Consider the following 18726-nt stretch of genomic DNA (forward strand, 5'->3'; position numbering starts at 1 on the left):
TTGCTGACCCACATCAGCCACAAACACTATAGAAATGATCCATCACAAATGAGTAAAATCTCTCCACAGACCAACTGACTGAAGTGCAGAGACTTAAAAATATTCAAAACCATCAAAACTTGGGTCCGTATGCAACAATCATAAAATGTCAAATCAGTACTGCACACTGTATGAATATATGAAAGCTCTTTTTATAACATTCAAATGGCAACACTGATTAACAGTTTTTTCATCCAACTCCTGCACATAAAATACTTAAGATAGTCCTAAAGATTGAGAAAATTGTATGGTTGAAAATGGATAGGAACAAGAAGCCTTATTTATATGCTTTACATTTCATTCAAACACTCTAAAGGCAGCAAACACATTTGAGATACAGAATAACTGAGGTCATAAACATTACAAACCCATTTTAGCCCCAAAAACACATTGCAATAAACCAGCAAATACAGTGAAATGTGTTTAAATTTCATCTCTTAAGTGAAACGCTTTACAGTGTAAACAATCATCCCAGAAAATGTGACCAAATAAATACAATCCAAGGCTTTATTTCAAAATTCCACAATATCGGCTCTGTAGGTTCCGTGATGACATCACTGGTGTGTTTTTAAACCCGCGTCAGGAAGCTCAGATTGAGGCTGCTGGGAATCTGAATGGTCTCGAGGGCCACAGATGAAGGGTTGAAGGGGAAAGTGACTGAGAAAATGATCTTAGCATCCATCAGTAACTGAGAAGACTCCTTACGATCCTTTAATAAATTCTGTGGATGGGATGAAGAAGTGTTTAATATGAAAATCAAACAACAATATCTGCTTTAAAATGCATTTCAAAACATTGAAAAATGACTCACCTGTACAGACTTTATGAATGATATAGACACTCTCTCCTCAAACTCATTCACTGGTGTGTACAAGCTGAGGATCTTCACAATCTGTCCCAGAGAGAAACAGACACACAACATCAGAACTATACTCAAGGTTTCATTTGAGAGGCTAAATTCACACACACACACCCACACACACACACCTGTTGGGTGGTGAGAGCCTGAGCACATGGTGCAGATGGCCTCTGCGTCGTCCTGGCTCTTCTTCTTGATCTGCAGAAGTTGAGCCGCCTGAATCAGAGGCTCCAGAGACTCACGAGCTCCACTGCCCTGAAGATCTTTATCCAGCAGCCACTCCTCCAGCTGACACACATTATACCTGATGTAAGGGGAAAAATTTCAGACACAGCAACAGAGACGACAACAAGAGTCAATTCCTGTGCTGGAGACACTAGAGGAGTCAACTCCCCACCACTAGTCAGTACCTGATCTGCAGGCCTTTACTCCAGGAGCACATGTCCTTGCGAAGCAGTAAGTTGTTGAGTGTGATGCAGCAGATGAGGTAGAACTGCTGCTTGATGACCTGTCGGACCAGATCGGTGTCGTTGCCGTGCTGGAGCAGCGTGTAATAGAAAACATCCAGCTGTTTCAAAATGGACTCCAGCGAGTGAGAGCTGTCCTCTGGGAAACTGGACGTGCGTTTCCTCATTCCTGTGGGCTTCACGCCCATCACTCCCTGAATGGTCTCTTGCTCCAACATGGCTGGTGCTGGGATGAGGAAAAGAGGGAATGATTAAGAACATATAATAAATAATGAAATCTTTATAACCAGATCATGCAGAGTTACCAATCATGGGGTGTAAAGTGTTCTCTATGACCCTTATGAGCTGCTGGTAGATCTGGATGGCTAGATCGCTCAGAACCTGGCAGTACTCAGACAGGTCAAAGTTCGTCAGACAGTGTTCGTTTTGTCGAGGGGTGTTGTGCTTTGTGTAGCCCTAAATGATGTCAGGAAGAAATAAAATATCAGGTCAGCATTCATATAGCAGTGAATAATTAAATAACATGTATATATTGTTTTTGAAACAATCTTCATGCTAGGCATGTAATGATGCCTAAAATGCTTTCTAGGTAGGCAGCACACTATGGTTTGAAACACAGCCAGACAATCACGCCTACCTCTTCTCCGCTGTACTGCTTCAGACAATGTAAGAAGCGGCAGGTGTTTGCCAACCAGAATGAAATGGTCTCAAAATCCCCCCGTTTCTGTAAACACAGTCGGTTATTATTAAAAAGGTTCACAGTATCTTTTATCAGATGTTTTTTTAAAAGAATCTGCACAATGTTTTTAATGTAAAGATGTTTCACAGTCATCTCAGTGGATTTATATTCCAGCATTTTCTGTCTGTGAGAGTCTCTCACCTTCAGTACGTTCTTGATAGCGTTGATGGAGGAGTTCAGGAGGGTGGAGACCCGCTGATCATCGTTGGCGTAGTCAGGCGTGCCGCAGACACATGAAGAGAATGTACGCAGGCAGGCCTGGGATCAGATTCACCGCCACACCTCGGGGTTTGAGCTCTGGTAGATAAATAATCAAAAGACTGAAAATTACTCTTTCCAATGAAATACAAACTAGAGTCAAAGGCAAATAAATCTACAGTCCATTTGTTCTTCTTTCCTTTTATCTTTACATTGATGAAGCAAAAGAAAAAATAGTGTCTGTGTTGATATTCTGATGTTCATGTCACCTGTAATGAGTATCTTGAACAGTTTGTTCTCGTCTTCTTTCCTGTACTCCAGCATGCCCCGGAAATCCCTCTCTTTCCGAACGATACTGACCATGCGACCTCTCTCGCCGACCATGTTCTCCGGAGAGGACTGCTCGATATGAACACCTGCTGCCACCAGCAAAATATTAATATTAATATTTTATACATAAAAATCATCCTGGGATGCCGCTCCAACAGTAAGTCAAATGTAGGCACATTTAACTAATTGCATTTTTTTAAGATGACAAAAAACATGAATTCAGTTAAATGTGTCCAATCTTGACTGAGAGTATTGATATTATGTATTCAAAATAAAAAATCTTTACCCTCAGACTCCCCAAACTTTTTCAGATATATTTTCAGGTGTTTCTTTAGTTTGCGGATCATTTTGTCCTGTTTCCCCGTCTGCTCCAAGAGGTCCTATAATTGACAGAATTCATTTTAATACAGAAGAATATTTACTATGATCATCGATTGCTGTCAGCACATGTATATTTTTCAGTGTGAGAATGCATGCACACCATGTTTTGTTGTGTGAGGCGCCTGATCTCGTGCTGCAGGCCTGCTTGTATTCGAGCGTCATGCGGAAGCTCCAAGCTGTCTGACATCATCTGCTGCTGCTGGTCAAGCTCCGCCTTTAACCGCTGGAGCTCCGCCCTCAAACCCTCCACCTCCTTCTCGTGAGACTGTCCCTGAGTTTGCAACTGTGACGCCAGAATCCTGCAGAGAGAGATGCATTTAAATATTATTACTCAAAAGATAGATACTAAAAATCATGTTAATATACACTAAAACAGTTTAATTATTTTTAACTACTTCATTTTACACAAATTGTGCGTTTCCATCAATATTCAAGAAAAGGATTTTATAGAGAAAGAAAGAGTTTATAAAATTCTCTTTAAAAGGTGGCGTTTAGCCCCTTTGTTTTCTCAATATAAAAAGCAACAAAAAAAAAAAGCTTACTGGATGGTGTGTATGAGAAAGATTAAGTCTTTATATATTTAATCTATTTTATTTTACCTGTTAGTTTCTTTCAGGCTCTCATAAGCCATCCAGAGCTCTCCATCCTCATTGAGCTCATGAAGGTCCAAAGTCGGGGATCTGAGAGAGAAAGAGTCATGAGTGACTTCCATTATAAGAAAACCTGCATGTTACAGTGTGAACATGGGTATGATGACGGTAAATACAAATTTATGAAATGTAAAAGCTGACTTACTTGCTTGATTCACCTGAATCTCCTTCACTTCCTGTTTCCTGAAAAGAGAAAGTATTTACCAAGCAGATTTATCAGGTTTTATCTATAATTCAATAGGAGAAACAAAAAAAGTAATTAAATATTTATAAATAAATATAAAAATATAACATTTAATATATAATATACAAGTTTCATTATTTTGTACTGATTTTTATTTTAATTATCTCATATAATTTTTTAGGTTTTGTTGTCAAATATTGTCAAATGTCTGAAAGAAAAAGGTTTGGCCCCTACCTTATGTTTAAATGCCTCCTGATTGACCAGCTGAGATCGCAGAATAAGCACCTCCTCCTTTCGCACCTCGAGCTCTTCATTGGTGGAGTTGAGCTGCTCGAGAACCACGTTATACGCCTGACCTCCAGGGGACGCCACCTTTGACCCCTTCCCCTTACTGAGAGACTGACGGAGCTCCTGCAGATCTTTCTTCAGCTTCTTATTGTCAGACTCCAGCTCCTGACGCTGAGAGCAGATCAGAACATGAACATGCACATCTATATATTTTCTCTGAACATGACCATTTGTTTGGTGATGTTTTTGTACCTTCAGAGCCTCATAGTCTCTCTCAGCCCCTAAAATTCTCTGACAATCTTCCAGTTCCTCCAAACACAGAGAACAAACTTGTATGACTTCCAGTACATGATGACAGAATTTCATTTTTGGTTAATTATTGGGCCTTTCTGAAATATATAACACTAATTACTTTAGTTCGCTCCTGTTGTAGCTGCTCTTCTTTGGTGTCCATCTCACTCTGCAGGTCCATGTTCTCCTTCTCCAGCTCAGTGACTCTCCTCTGCAGCTTCAGCAGGAGGGATACATCAGCTTCCAACTGCACAGCTTCCTGGACACATCAAACACATCCATTATATTCTATCATGACAGAAGAAATCTAGAGAAACTCAAGAGCCATGCTGTCATTCGAAACTGACCTCTCTTTCCATCGTGCTGACCTCTGACCCTGTCAGCACAGAACTGTGGATGCTCTCCGTTTGGCTGCTGCCGTAGCCAGAGTCAGCTCTGTTATGACCAGGTTTGGAGAGATCCTGTTTAAAAAGATTGGTAACATAAAATGGTTTATAATATTGAAAATGTTTTCTTTTAACACCAACTATATCATTATTTAATTTCACCATCTAATGTTTGTACAAGTAGCCTATTTTTTCTTACCACAGCCGCCTCTTTTTCTGATCTCAGATCAGCATAGCGCTCCTCCAGTTTCAGGTGTTCGGTCAGAAGGTTCTGGTAACGGAATCGTTCCTCGTTCAGCTGTGCTTGCAGGTGCTCAGTGGACTCCTGATTGGTCAACTCTGGTTTTTCTGCTCAAGATAAAATCAGAAGGAATGAAGAAATTATTTTGTTTAAAATCACTTTCCTGACATGTTAACCATGACTGGTGCATCTGTTTATCTGCTAACCTATGCTGTAGAGTAACTGCCCTTGAGATGAATATGAATGCTAAAAGTCCATTTTCTCCACATATTATTAGACATGATATTATAGTCATTAAAATACAAAAGTAATAAGATTTGGAGCTTTCCTCCGTCAAGCCAAAACAACATGAACTCACCTTTTATCTGCTGCTCCTGTTCCTGGATCAGTCTGTTCATCTCATCTTTCTCACTCTTCAGCAGTGTGTTCTTCTCATTGAGATCAGCAACCATCTGCAGATATCATATTTGGCAGTATGCATACTTTTTATAAAAAATATAACATCCTTTTCTGACCTTTATAAGTGGTGGTCAAAATTCTGCTTTCATAAAGTACCATGGTAATATCGTATTATCACATTTTTGGACATGTACCATGCTATTCATTGAAGTACCTTCAATACCATAGTATATGAACATGATAATCATTCAGTACCATGGTAGATCAATCTGATACCATCACTGACAATACCACAAAATTTGCTGACAGGTTATACATACACTACTGTTCAAAAGTTTAGGGTCAGTTAGATTTTTCATTTTTTTCAAAAGTCTCTAAAAAAAAAAAAATACAGTAAAAACAGTAATATTGTGAAATATTATTACAAATTAAAATAAGTGTTTTCTATTGTAATACATTTTAAAGCATAATTTATTTCTGCAATGTCAAAGCTGAATTTTCAGCATCATTACTCCAGTCTTCAGTGTCACATGATCCTTCAGAAATCATTCTAATATGATGATTTGCTCAGGAAACATTTGTTGAAAACAGTTGTGCTGCTCAATATTTTTGTGGTGTGGAAACCCTGACACACACACAAAAAAAGTATTTATTTGAACTAGAATTCATTTGTAACATTATAAATGTCTTTACTGTCAAATTCGATCAATTTAATGTGTCCTTGCTGAATAAAATTAAATTAATTAATTTAAAAAAAAACTTAGTAACCCCAAACTTTTGAACAGTACTGTATATTTTCTATATAATCTAAACTATTAAAATACTATTTTGTCTAAAAAATAAATTAATAAAAAAAATCATTCTGAGAACAAATAAATATCTCTGTTTTACCTCTTTATTCTTCTCCAGCTCCTGACGAACCAATTCCAGCTCCTCCTGTAACGATGTCACCAGGTCTCCGCGGTGACGGGCCACCTCTTCCACCTCCTGAAGAGTCTTAAGCTGCACGTGAAACTTCTCCATCTCAGCAGCACTGTGGATCTCTAGTGTACTTATTCGCTCAGAAAGCTCTCGGTTCTCCTTATGCTGAAGACACAAAAACACATTGTTAATCAAACATGGATTGCTCCTTAGATATCACGAGGATGAAAGAGCGACGAAGGATACCTGCTCATCCAGTTTCCTCTGCAGTTGCATGATCTTGTTCTCCATGCCGACATTGAGCTTCTTGAAGTGCTCGACCGATCTGGCCTCAATCTTGAGTTTCTTGAGCTCTCGACGGGCCAGCATCCTGCGCACGCAACACTGCAGATACACCACAGCCCGCTTGATGCGACGGAAACGCCAGCGGGCCAGGAAGCCACGCACCCAGCGCTGGATCAGTAGAGCCTTGTGCTCAAACACCAACTGTGCAAGAAAACATGATGACAACTTTCCATGTCAACTTTTGTATAACAAAAAGACACTAGATCGACAGAAAACAGATTGATTTCTTGGCTGGAAATCTAATTCACTTTTGGCAGCTTCACATCAATTAGTGTTGAAGGAAAACTGGAGTAAGATTATGAATTCAAAATGTTGAAAATATACTATTATTTATTCTGAAACAGAATCCCTGGTGCATGACATTATATCCTGTTGCTTATGTGTTGTGGTAAATATTTGAGTGTGATCGCACCTTTCAATGAATGAGAATTAGCAACTCTCTTTACTAAGAAATAACTGTTACTCTTTCCTGAAAGCAGTTTTCTTTTTCCTCTTGCACATTTTGATTACCAGCCCAGTCTTTCTCTGCTATGCTAAACCTCAAGAAAATGTTATTGGTCTCATACCCGTTTGTACTCCAGTCTGGCTGTATATCCACGCAGTAACCTCTGAATGAGAACCGCCGCTGCTTTCTGTCGCAGGTACTGTCGTCTCGCCGCCCACATGCGCGTGTTCTTCTGAAAGATCACTGCGGCCCGTGTCCGTCTCAGGTTATTGCACAGGCTAATCGAGAACAGATAAAACACACACTGTTGGATTAGTTTCCAGCCAGCAAATGATAGACAAGTAAAAGCCTTCAGTAATAAATAAATTGTCTTCATTTACGCTCGACTCATTTCACAAACCAAATAAATTTGCGAGCGTCACCCACCATCGAGCCTGGTGTCCTCTCGTGTATTTCTGTAAGGTAATGGCCGCCTGGCGAATACGCAGGTATTTCTTGCGGGCCAGCCAGCAGCGGATGGTTTTTTGGATGTTGATGCAGGCCGTACGGAGTTTGTCCGCCCTCAGCTTTTCCAGGTAAGCCACCTGTCCGGCTCGGAAGAAGATCTTTGTTTTTCCGAACTGGTATTTATCTTTGTTCTGTAGAGAGGGAATGGAGTAACATTCAACTGTTTAAAAAACCCAAGCTGGTTTGTAGGTGTCTGAGCATGGTCAGAATCAATTTTTAGCTGGTTTCAGAGGGGTTTTGTGCACTTTTTGGGTGGGAGATCAGCTTGAACCAGCTTAGAACATCTTAAACCAGCCATTTTTTTTAGCATTATACATGCTCTTTGTATGGAGAAAGAATTATATTTACAAAGACAAGTGTGATACCTGCACAAGCCGCTCTAGGACATTCTGGCAGGTCAGCTTCCTGTCTGAGAGGATCTCTTTCTTCCTCATTAGAACTTGATAGCGACTGAAGAACTCCTGGTAAGTCCACCTGACCAGAGGGAGTTAAAGCAGCATTAAAACAAACAGATTCCATATCAGTTAAAGCATTTAGCGTTAGCATAACTAATTAGTTTTTGCAAGTATAAGAGGCCATTCACATATCGCATCTTTTGCGCGCTTAAATTTATTATTTCAAATGTAGCCGCGACAGATGCCACGGGAGCGCAAGCACTTTGAAAAGGAGAAAGCGCCGCAGCCACGCTTTCCACACGTTTTTAGACGTGATATGTGAATGGTCCCTAAAGCAGTTTTAAACTTAAATACAAATATAGCTGAGAGCAGCAATTATTGGGGTTCCAGCGCTTTAAGACCTTTAAACATGCATAAAATGGTATTATGTTTTATTTAACAAGTAACCATTTAGTTGGTTTTTGAAATAATTTCCAATATTCAAAGAATGATTCGATGGACAGCAGCGGTGCTAGAGGCAAAGTTGCTCAGAATGAGGAGTTTTACCATGTGGTATGAATGTCGTGAGCGTGTGCGAAAAATCGGGTGATATACAATCCTTTACACACATGAAAAACACGAAGGCGCCCACCGGTGGCTGATTTCTTTCGAATTTCTTACAGGCCTCTAGGGCCGCGAGTCAAACAGGCCCAGCGAGTTTCATTCTGATCGGGCCTCTGTTAACCTTGTCTGATGCTCAAAGTTCATTGGCTGCCGTCAGCCGCGTTTTTCGAGATACGCCAATGTCCTCAAAGGCAGTCTTGGCACCTTGGACAAAGACACTGCATGCCAATTTTCAAGACAATCAGACTTAGGGTTGCATAGTTGTAGCCATTTTTAAGTTTTTTCCATGTTATAGCACCACCAAGTGGCCAGTCTCCACGTCCTTCTTCACGCGACCACAGAATGAGCTCTTACATGTGTGTGCCAAGTATGGTGAAATATCTCATTCCGTTCATGAGTTATAGCCATTTTAGGAAAAGTGGCTCCGCCCACTTGAAACGTTTTGGCGGCCCTTAGAGACCGTGAATTGAAATTTCAACTTTTTTTTTTATAATTATTGACAATCAGACTCCAGAGAATCTTGCTGCACTGGTTTGGTTCTGATCAAACCAAAAACCTAGGACTAGTTTGCAAAAGTAGGTTTTTAAAAATCCAAAAAATTTAAAAATCCAAAATACCTGAAAATTTCGACGATCGAATCCGGGGCATGCATTTTGTCTGTCTTAAGCCAAGGATTCCAACGATGTAAGCTACGTGCTTGAATCCCTAATAAGGTTTTAATTAAAAAAAAAAATAATCCCTAATTTTGCTGTTAGTTCACCACTTCAAAAACTTTGAAGATTGGTGTTAGTCACATGTGATTGGTTCCCTTGAGTTGGTCACAGCCAATCAGATTCCAAGCAGAAAGGACACTAGTAAGACATGTCAGTCATTGCATCAGCACCTGGAAGGGAAGCCTGTGGCTGAGATACGAATGGTCTCGAGGACTCCACACGCTCTGAGCTGCTGAACGGCTCGATGGGGGTCCATTCTAGATACAGAACGAGAAGAAACTATAATGACCCGTATTACATAATAGTGGATTATCTCTGAACTCAGCTTACTGACATGAAGGGGGCTTTAACATCATTTGGCTTGATGCAGCGCACGTAGTGTGGGGTGGTGGCATTCAGCGTGTCCATGAGCAGATGCAGAGAGTTCCGGAACTGAAAACAGGAGGAAGAAAAACAGACAAATGACACTAATTTTCTATGAAGAGATTTGGGTGAATAATTTCTCTTCCAACAGAGCACAACAGTGATTTTTCAGCATCCTCGGTTCTGGAAGTAATTTTCCATTACATATTCTTAATGAATGGGCAAAAACAGTTGTGGGGCACCATGTTACATTCTTCTAAATATCTTCTTTTGCGTTCAGTAGAACAAAGACAACTTGAGGGTGAGTAAATGATGACAGAATTTTCATTTTTGGGTGAACTATCCCTTTAATGAATCCTTACTTAATAAGTCATACTGACCCCAAACTTTTGAAGGGTAATGTGTCTCTAAATAAATGAATATGAATGACACTTTAATGAATAACAGTGATGGATCTTGGCTTTGTTGGTCAACTCTAACCTGCAGTCCAACCGATTTTTTGTGCTCCCTAAAGGACTGGGTGGTCCGTCCAAACTTTGCTCGACCAGCCGGTGCTGTGGTGCTCTGAGCAGCAGGTGTTTCCTCATCCTGGAAGAGCTCAACCAGCAAGGCGAACTGTGAGGAAACAAGAGAGCCTTTATAACAAAGAGCGATATGTATGCTACTTATGACGATTACGCCCTAGATTAGTGGTTCTCAATGGGTTATTTGCATTTAACACAGTCTCTTTTGCTGCTCTAAATTACCCATTTTGGGTTGCAACCCACCAGTTGAGAATTACAGATTTAGGAACCCAAAAAAGATGTTCATGAACTGAACAGCAGGTGGCGATACTTCTCCAAAGCCATGTTGAATCATAACTCTATTTTTAAGTCACTGTCTGAGGGAGTAGAGAATAACATTTCTCAAGCTGAAACATGTTCCTGTGGAGCCCTAGAAGCTGAATTTCTGTGCCAGAAAAATGCTTAGTGAGCTATGTTGAGGTTAACACACCTTGCTAGCCTTCAGCACATTTATTTGTTCTTCATTGACTGTGTCTTTATTTTTCTCCAGAAATCCATCACACTGGTATTCAACCTAAAAGAGACATAGAGAGAGAAAAAAAAATGGCACAGATTTCTAGAAATTCCTATATGACCACATAAAAGCTACATATTTTTCTTCATGTACCTTGTCCGCAAAGTGTAGTATGATGAAGGCTGTGTTAGACATGCGCGGCTTCTCAAAGTGAGAGCTTTTCTTTAGGTGAGTGTTGTACAGCTTTTGCGCCCACGATTCATCTGAACCTTTTGGCATCTGGACACATCAAATTAAGGAATTTGAGAAGTTCATCATAAAAAAAGATCATAATTATCTAACAATTATGCTTTAATAATGGTTTTTACAGTGCATTCTTCGTCTAAAAGATCTAGCAAGCCCATCTTGGCCTCGATCAGGTTGATGCAGGGCTGGTTGTCGTAGAAATCGATGAGCGTCCATGGTATCTGCTCCTTCATGTACTCCTCTTGCTCCAGTTTGAACACGTGCTGGAGGGGAAATGCTTTCTGTGAGTGGTGATGTGCTTGGACATGACTGCTTATTTCGTGAATGCTGGAGCAGCTGACACATGTTTGAATATGCTGACCATGTTAAACTGCTGCTGGAGCTTCTCATTGGCGTAATTGATGCAGAACTGCTCGAAGCTGTTCACCTCGAACGTCTCAAACCTGGGTGCAACACAATGTACATTTTCTGCAACTGCATTTTTATTATAAACAAAGTATGAAGATGAAACAATAGCAGCTCACCCACCCATAGATGTCTAGGACACCGATGAACGAGTGCGGTTTGGAGGAAGTGCTCAGGGCTTTGTTGACCTGGCCAACGATCCAGGAGAAGAGCTTGGCGTAAATGTGTTTCGAGAGAGCGTCACGGCCGTTCACGGCCTCCAATCGGGTAACAGGCTTGTTTAGGGTTTCTGTGGCAGTTTTGAGTTTTTTATGGCACAACCAGTGAGCCATGGACTCATACGACACCTCAGTGAGGTCACAAAACACTGCCAGGTGGCCACTCTCATCCTGGACACAATGCAAACAATATAGTGTGGAATCAAAGTGCATTTACATTTAATCATTTAGTAGACACCTTTGTCAAAATGCAAAATGTGAATGAAAGAAATCATTTATTCTTGCATTCTCACTGCGACTCACAGAGATGCCACAGCTAGAAGATCCTCTCTCCTTCACTTCTACATTTCCCAGATGAAGAATGGCTGACAGGATTTGGAACAAACCCATTTGGTGCGCCTCAGTAATTCCTGTAATAAGCAGATACTGGCACGTTTGTGCTTGAATGACTAAACTAAGAGTATGTGAAGAACCATTAAACAGGCTCTTATCATGAGGAATCTAATTGTCCTTGATCTTTACAGGTAAAAGAGCTTTATGTACAATGAAAACATACTGTAATTTCCTCCCTAGTCCAAAAAGACTTTAAACTAAGCTGCAAAAAGTCAGAAAAATTAATACATTATTATAATGTCCATGTTTATGCATCAGCTATGACTATTAGGTGTTCAGAAACCTGGCAAGTTTAATCATAGAAATAAAATAAAATAAAATAAAATAAACTCATAACTAAAAACAAATTTCCATTAAAATGAAATGAAATTAAAACTAAAATCAAATTAAATAAAAGATGTAAAAAAAAAAAAATGTAAATAAAAGATGTGACCCTTTTTATCATTCTAATAATACATTAATACAATAAAAGAGAGACATATGGGATCCTGTTGTACAAAACACCAGATTGCACATGGAAAGGTAAAATATTCATACCCAGCAGTGAAAAGGCTTTCCTTGTGGCCTGCATCTCCTTCAGGTCATTCACTCCCTCGATGACGGGACTTCTGCCTTGGTTAGTGTAAGGAAAGTCATCAGCGCTACCTTAAGAGAAAGACTGGTTACTGAAGAAAAGAAGTCCATCCTGAGGGGAAGTGATGAACAGATTATCTTACTACAAAATATTAGCTGTCGGTTGACTTAAAACTTACAGTATTAAATATAACCCTTCATAACCTAGTCAAATGAAGATGCTATGCTCTACTTGACTGTTATTTATAAACTCAATCCAGAATGGGTATCACATTACCTAACTTCAGAGGTTCAAACTCAGGTAAATGGGCGCAGGCACAGAGCTGATAGAAGATGTGATAGTTTCTCTCCTCACTTGCCTAAAACAGGAAACAGAAACTGATCACTTTAGTGTAAGTCAAGTGACATTCCTACATAAATACGTCAAACTTTATATTTATTTGATATTGAAGTGCCCCTATTCTTAAATTTTCTACTTTTGCTTTGGAATCTCCTACAATAGGTTTACATGCGTCCAAGGTCAAAAAAACACTTTTCTCATAATATACAACATTGCACATCAACTCATTTCTCACAGTGTCTGAAACGGTTCGATGAAGGATTCAATCTCTCTAAACCCCTCCTTTCTGAGAGCTACTCTTCTCTGATTGGTCAGATGGCCCAGTCTGTTGTGGTTGGTCAACCACTTACACTGCACGTCAGAAATGAAACGTCCATTACCATATCTGAATTTCAGCTTCAGATCTTCCTCAGCATTTGATACAGAGTGATACGAACAGTAACATTGGTGTCGGTTTTAACGTATCAATTTGAGCTTGAGTCCTCATTCTTTGGAAGTGCAGCAAAGTGCATTTGCTTTTGCAGCACAGAAAACAGCGTGTTCTCGACTTGTCGACAACATGAACCAAAATCTTTAGGCCTCAGCTACAACTACAACGTTTAAGGGAAAAGTAAATTGTTCACAGGCATCCAATGAAGACCGTAGGCTGGCATTGTGCAAATTTGTTACAAACCTATGTAGGTTTGTGCAGGAAGTAAAAAATTACTGACGACTCATTTCAGGCAGTTCAGAATCGGTTCTTTCTTTTGGGAGACATTAACACTTTGATCCTTGAAACTTTTCAGACCTTTAACATTCACAAACATCTATATTACACACTACATAAAAGGTAATGTTCGAAAAAGCATAATAGGGGTACTTCAAAGCAACCAAGTTTTATATTAATGAAATTAATTGTGACTCATGTGTCATTCAAACTGCTTAAATCAGTATATAGTACAGTTTAAATGAGTATAAGACTAACCTGGAACACCACTCTAGACTTTTCCAGAAGGTACGTCCTCATGTTGGCTCCTATAATGTGGTGCTTCCTGTCAAATCCAATCTCAATGTACTTCCCGAAGCGACTACTGTTGTCATTTCTCGTCGTCTTGGCATTTCCTATAGCCTACAGACAGAAGAAAACCTCAGTATGACACAGAGTTTCTTGGAATAGATCTGTTTGATGTCTAGGGAGGAGTTTTTACAGGCTAGCAAATGCTAGTTAAAGTTAGGCATCTAACTGCAGTCATACCTCCATGATAGGACTGGATGCCAGCACCTTTTCCTCCACGGTGGACTCAGCAGAGGATCCACTGACTGTAGCAAAGTAACGCATGGCATATTTGGCAGAAACAGTCTTCCCTGCTCCAGATTCTCCACTCACGATGATGGACTGATTCTTCTCGTCTCTTACAGGAGGAGGAGGAAGAGAGATATCATTGTCACTGCCTATAGACATATTCTTACACATTCTATCTCTGTTGCTAAAAGGTGTGTGCACATACCTGGCCATCTGTTTATAGGCCTCCTCTGACACAGCAAAGATGTGAGGGTCCATATCACCCATGTTCTGCCCACTGTAAGCATTGATGATGTCGGATCCATAGATAGGAAGACTTTCATATGGATTGATGGCAACCAGGATGATCCCTATTTTTATTTCAAAACAAATAAATAACTTGATTTTTACAACTTCTGGAGTTCTGGGTCAAAGGTCAGACTGAATTGCAATACTTTTTTTCTTGAATTTTTATATTTGCAATGCTTCAGACTCTTTTTATTTTAACTTTGCATACTGTATGCAAATCTGTCTAATCTAAGAACAGGAGTCCAGAACTCAAAGTCTAATGAGCCGTGCGGTGCAGATGACACACAAGCTCTGCTACGTCATGTTTTATGGTTCATATTCGCTAGTAATATCTGCTGCACATGGGAGTTCCAAAGTCTACAGGTCATTTAAACAAAAATAAAATAAAAATACAAAAACAATTAAAAGTAATTTTTTTTTTTTTAAAAAAGTGTGAATTTATCAGAATATATATTGAACATATTTTCAGACTGATTTCAAACTGACATTAAACTAAATAGGAAAGTATTAGTTTAATATATCTAGAATAACCAGTTGAGGTGTCATTTTTGATTACCACAGTAGGTGTAGATAAGCTTGGAGTCCGTGAATCGGACCCGGAGGTTGTGCAGTACGGCCGGTTCATGGAGGTAACTGAGAGCCGTGAGGTCGTTCTCGCCCACCAGGATGTCCGGGTTACGAAGAGGCGGCAAAACGCCACTCTTTGGGTCCAGCTTGTACTCGACCTCCTATGAAAAGACACTACAGTTCAGCTGAAGCTCATGAGGAGAACTATAAATGCTCTTAAAGAGAATCTATTGCGTTCCAGAGGTGTAAAGAGTAACTGAAACCCATAGCGGAGTAAAAGGTCTGACACCTTACAGCAAAAATTACTTAGGAATTGTAGAGGTTAAAAAAGGAGATTCTTCTGTTTGTTATTTTGGCCTTGTCTGCCCCGATGCTAAACCCTTATTAAGAAATAAATCTTTTTTTTCGGCATCTCTCCGGTAGTGAGACTCTTTTCTTCCTTTTCCTGTTACGGCTGACCCCTAGACGGTCGTAACAGAAATTGGGGGCTCGTCCGGGATTTGAACCCAGGACTTCTCTCTTCATTACAAGTCACCAATTCCAATACGACTTGAGTAAAAGTCTTAAAGTATCTGATTTTAACAGTCCTTAAGTATTTTACTCATAAGATCAAAGATGCACTAGTCCTCAAATCTAAGAGACATGCCAGTGAAAAACAAGAAACAGCTAATTTGTGAGGAGAAAAAACATTTATTTTCAAAAGTCCAAACATGTCAATATTGAAATAAATCAAGGTCGACACAACAGTCTCTTAAACGTCTACAAATACTCAAGTCTGTTACGCTCAAGCGCTCACAAGTAAAACATTATCCTTCAAATAGTTCTCTTTAGTACACTGTATAGATGAAATAATTTTAAATAAAATGATCTAGTCAAAGCCTCTTGCACTGGACGTGCTTGTTTTGGCTCCATCACCGGCTGCAGTCATGTATTCATCTTATAAACATCTGCGATTCAACAGCTACCTGCAAATGCACTTGCATTTGATACAGTACCTTCAATACCCTGTAGATGGCGATATTGCTTCTTTTGTAGCAGAAATAAACTGCTGCAGAAAAAGTTAGTTGCCATGCAAAATGTAACTCACCAAAATTACATATGTATTGGAGTAAAGGGTACATATACTTATTCAAAGATGTAGTCAAGTAGAGAGTAAAAGTTGCTAATTTCTTTGATAGTCAAACTACCCAAAAGATATTTAAGTACAGTAACTATTTACATTTACACCACTGGCCTTGTCCTATAAACTTCCACTGTACATGCATTGCTGTGAATGCGATTTTTGTTTGTTTTTCTGTCATAATCAACAGAACGTTGTCAATAGAGCTAAAACTTTATTGAACTGAAGTTCATCAGATCATCTTGTACAGACATGCAGCTTAAATGTCAGTTATATTGTGGGTAAAACATGCAAAAACTTTTGCTATCAATGACACACTTGCAGACAGGAGGTACATTTACCTCAGGAAAACCACGAGCTAAACTTAATAGATACTGTTCTTTGCCCTAGTGACTTTACACAAATGATAACGTTACCATTTGCCACCAGTGAAATAAACTGTGGGAACAGCAATGGGTGTATTTACTGAAATATGCTGGAACTGGAACTCCACACCCGTTATTTTCCACATAACTTCCCGTTCACCACCAGTCTGACTCAACTCTGCCTCAAACTTGACTCAGTGCTGACTCAAGAACTGAAAGACTAAGTGTTTGATGCTCTCACCGTCTCATCCTCCAGCTGTAGATGTAGAACAGTGTCTCCAGGCCTGTAGTCTCTGGTCAGCTCTGCTGATCTCCACACCTCTGTCGTGTCTGGGATCCAGACTCGAGCAAACTACATGTGATGAACATCAAGTTAGTTTGAATAACAACAGTATTTATTTAAAGCAGATGTATATCTTATTTCAACTTCATTCAAGCATATGATTGTTTTATCAATGCTTTCATATTTAAAACAATTAAATATCATTGATATTTTCAGTGTTTATTTTTTGGATACAAACTAAATGTTTGACAATTAAACAAACAAATAAGAATTTTAATTCCAGAAGCCCATTTAAAGTTCCTACAACCCAGTTGTAAGAATGCACTGTCTGGATGATAATGTTTCACATGTTTCCATTTCTCAGATGTGAAATTAGCGGGGTATAAACTCTCATACCTTCGAGTACAGCTCCGGCGCTGCCATTGAGCTCTGCTTAAACTCCCGTTACTCCAGAAACATCGTTACTCTCCGAGTCTGGTACGATTAAAAAAAAAAAACAGACTTTTAGAAACGCCAAAGTTTCTGCAATCTGTTGGCTGGTGGTGTAGAAGAAGTGTGACAGCAGCCGGGGAAACACATTGAGCGGCACAGTTTAATAACTAACAGCTGTTCTTGTGGATCATGAAGCTGTGTGGACGCCAGGGGGCGCTTGGCGGCTCAAAATGCTGATTCCTCCATTGACCTGCATTCAAATCTCAGGGTTTTTGTCTCATTGGAAATATGTTTACACAAAATAGTGTAATCTTTTTATTATGTTTATAATGAATACAAATATCTGGCATACAAATGTTTCCATATTTTTTTATGAAACGATTAAAAATAAATAAATCACCTTGTAATCACAAACAACTATAATTGGTCCATCCTGTCATCGCTGAGAAAAGTAACAAATTCCACCTGACAACGCCATTAATCTGTTGCTTTAGCAGAATAAAGACGCTGATAAACTTCGATAGCCAATTAAATGTTTATAGACTGTAAAACGTGCATTGTTTTTTAATATTATTTATTATAAAGTAAAATATTATTTATACTTAAAGTATGTCACCAATTAGAAACCACTTCCGGGGAGCCCAACCATGCCCATTTCAAATTTCATAATATTCTTCCCGCTTGTTTTATTTCTATGTGGCAATCATCCTTGCCAGTTTCTTTTAAGCATGCTGGGTATAGAAACGAGCCATTCTTTTTCTTTTGTCATTTGTTATTTTCCCAGACTGTTGTACAATATACTTGCTTTTTCTGTTTTATATTACACGTTGTTACCCGTAAAAAATAATAAAATAGTCGTCGTGGCAATAACAGACGTGGAAACAGTGCCGCCTTGTGGCTTTCGTGATTTACTGCACCCCGTTAAGGAAAAGGTATTAAAACAATTCATACTCAAAATGTGAGCTGGTTATTTGTATATCCATGTCTTCTCTGCTGTTGAAATAAGCTGTTTGTTCATAATCCTGGCTTTGGCAATATTATAATCGCTCGGACAAAAAATATTAATAAAAAAAAAAAACACAAAAAAATATTAATAAAAAAAGTCGCTGTGGCGATGAGTGGCGTGAAAACAGTGCCGCCTTGTGGCGTTTGTGAGTTACTGCACCCCGCTAAGGAAAAGTTATTAAAAACAATTGATACTCAAAATGTGAGCTGGTTATTTGTATGTCCATGTCTTCTCGGCTGCTGAAGTAAGCTGTTTTTTTTTCATAATTTTGGCTTTGGCAATATTATAATCGCTCGAACAAAAGAATATTAATAAAAAAAGCCGCTGTGGCGATGAGTGGCGTGAAAATAGTGCCGCCTTGTGGCGTTTGTGAGTTACTGCACCCCGCTAAGGAAAAGGTGTTAAAACAATTGATACTCAAAATGTGAGCTGGTTATTTGTATATCC

General features: G+C 39.3%; 1 protein-coding gene across 1 annotated transcript; it reads right to left on the reverse strand.

The window, feature by feature from the left end:
* Positions 1 to 171: 171 nt before the first annotated feature.
* On the reverse strand, positions 172 to 17434 carry myo5ab (myosin VAb). Its single transcript, XM_051883361.1, is given in 42 exon segments — positions 172 to 760; positions 851 to 931; positions 1027 to 1044; positions 1046 to 1202; positions 1309 to 1591; positions 1671 to 1821; positions 2003 to 2089; positions 2246 to 2320; positions 2322 to 2401; positions 2572 to 2721; positions 2919 to 3012; positions 3114 to 3312; positions 3613 to 3693; positions 3809 to 3846; positions 4082 to 4306; positions 4388 to 4444; positions 4548 to 4685; positions 4774 to 4887; positions 5012 to 5160; positions 5412 to 5505; positions 6344 to 6538; positions 6620 to 6859; positions 7285 to 7441; positions 7590 to 7801; positions 8036 to 8144; positions 9552 to 9638; positions 9716 to 9813; positions 10225 to 10359; positions 10738 to 10821; positions 10915 to 11040; positions 11130 to 11270; positions 11369 to 11450; positions 11536 to 11801; positions 11934 to 12040; positions 12561 to 12668; positions 12874 to 12955; positions 13901 to 14044; positions 14171 to 14327; positions 14424 to 14568; positions 15063 to 15234; positions 16800 to 16910; positions 17238 to 17434. Coding segments are annotated over 42 exon segments (5409 nt in total). The 5' UTR covers positions 17265 to 17434; the 3' UTR covers positions 172 to 607.
* Positions 17435 to 18726: the final 1292 nt, after the last annotated feature.

The sequence above is a fragment of the Ctenopharyngodon idella genome, chromosome 24 (genome assembly GCF_019924925.1).
Source record: "Ctenopharyngodon idella isolate HZGC_01 chromosome 24, HZGC01, whole genome shotgun sequence".
Taxonomy (NCBI): domain Eukaryota; kingdom Metazoa; phylum Chordata; class Actinopteri; order Cypriniformes; family Xenocyprididae; genus Ctenopharyngodon; species Ctenopharyngodon idella.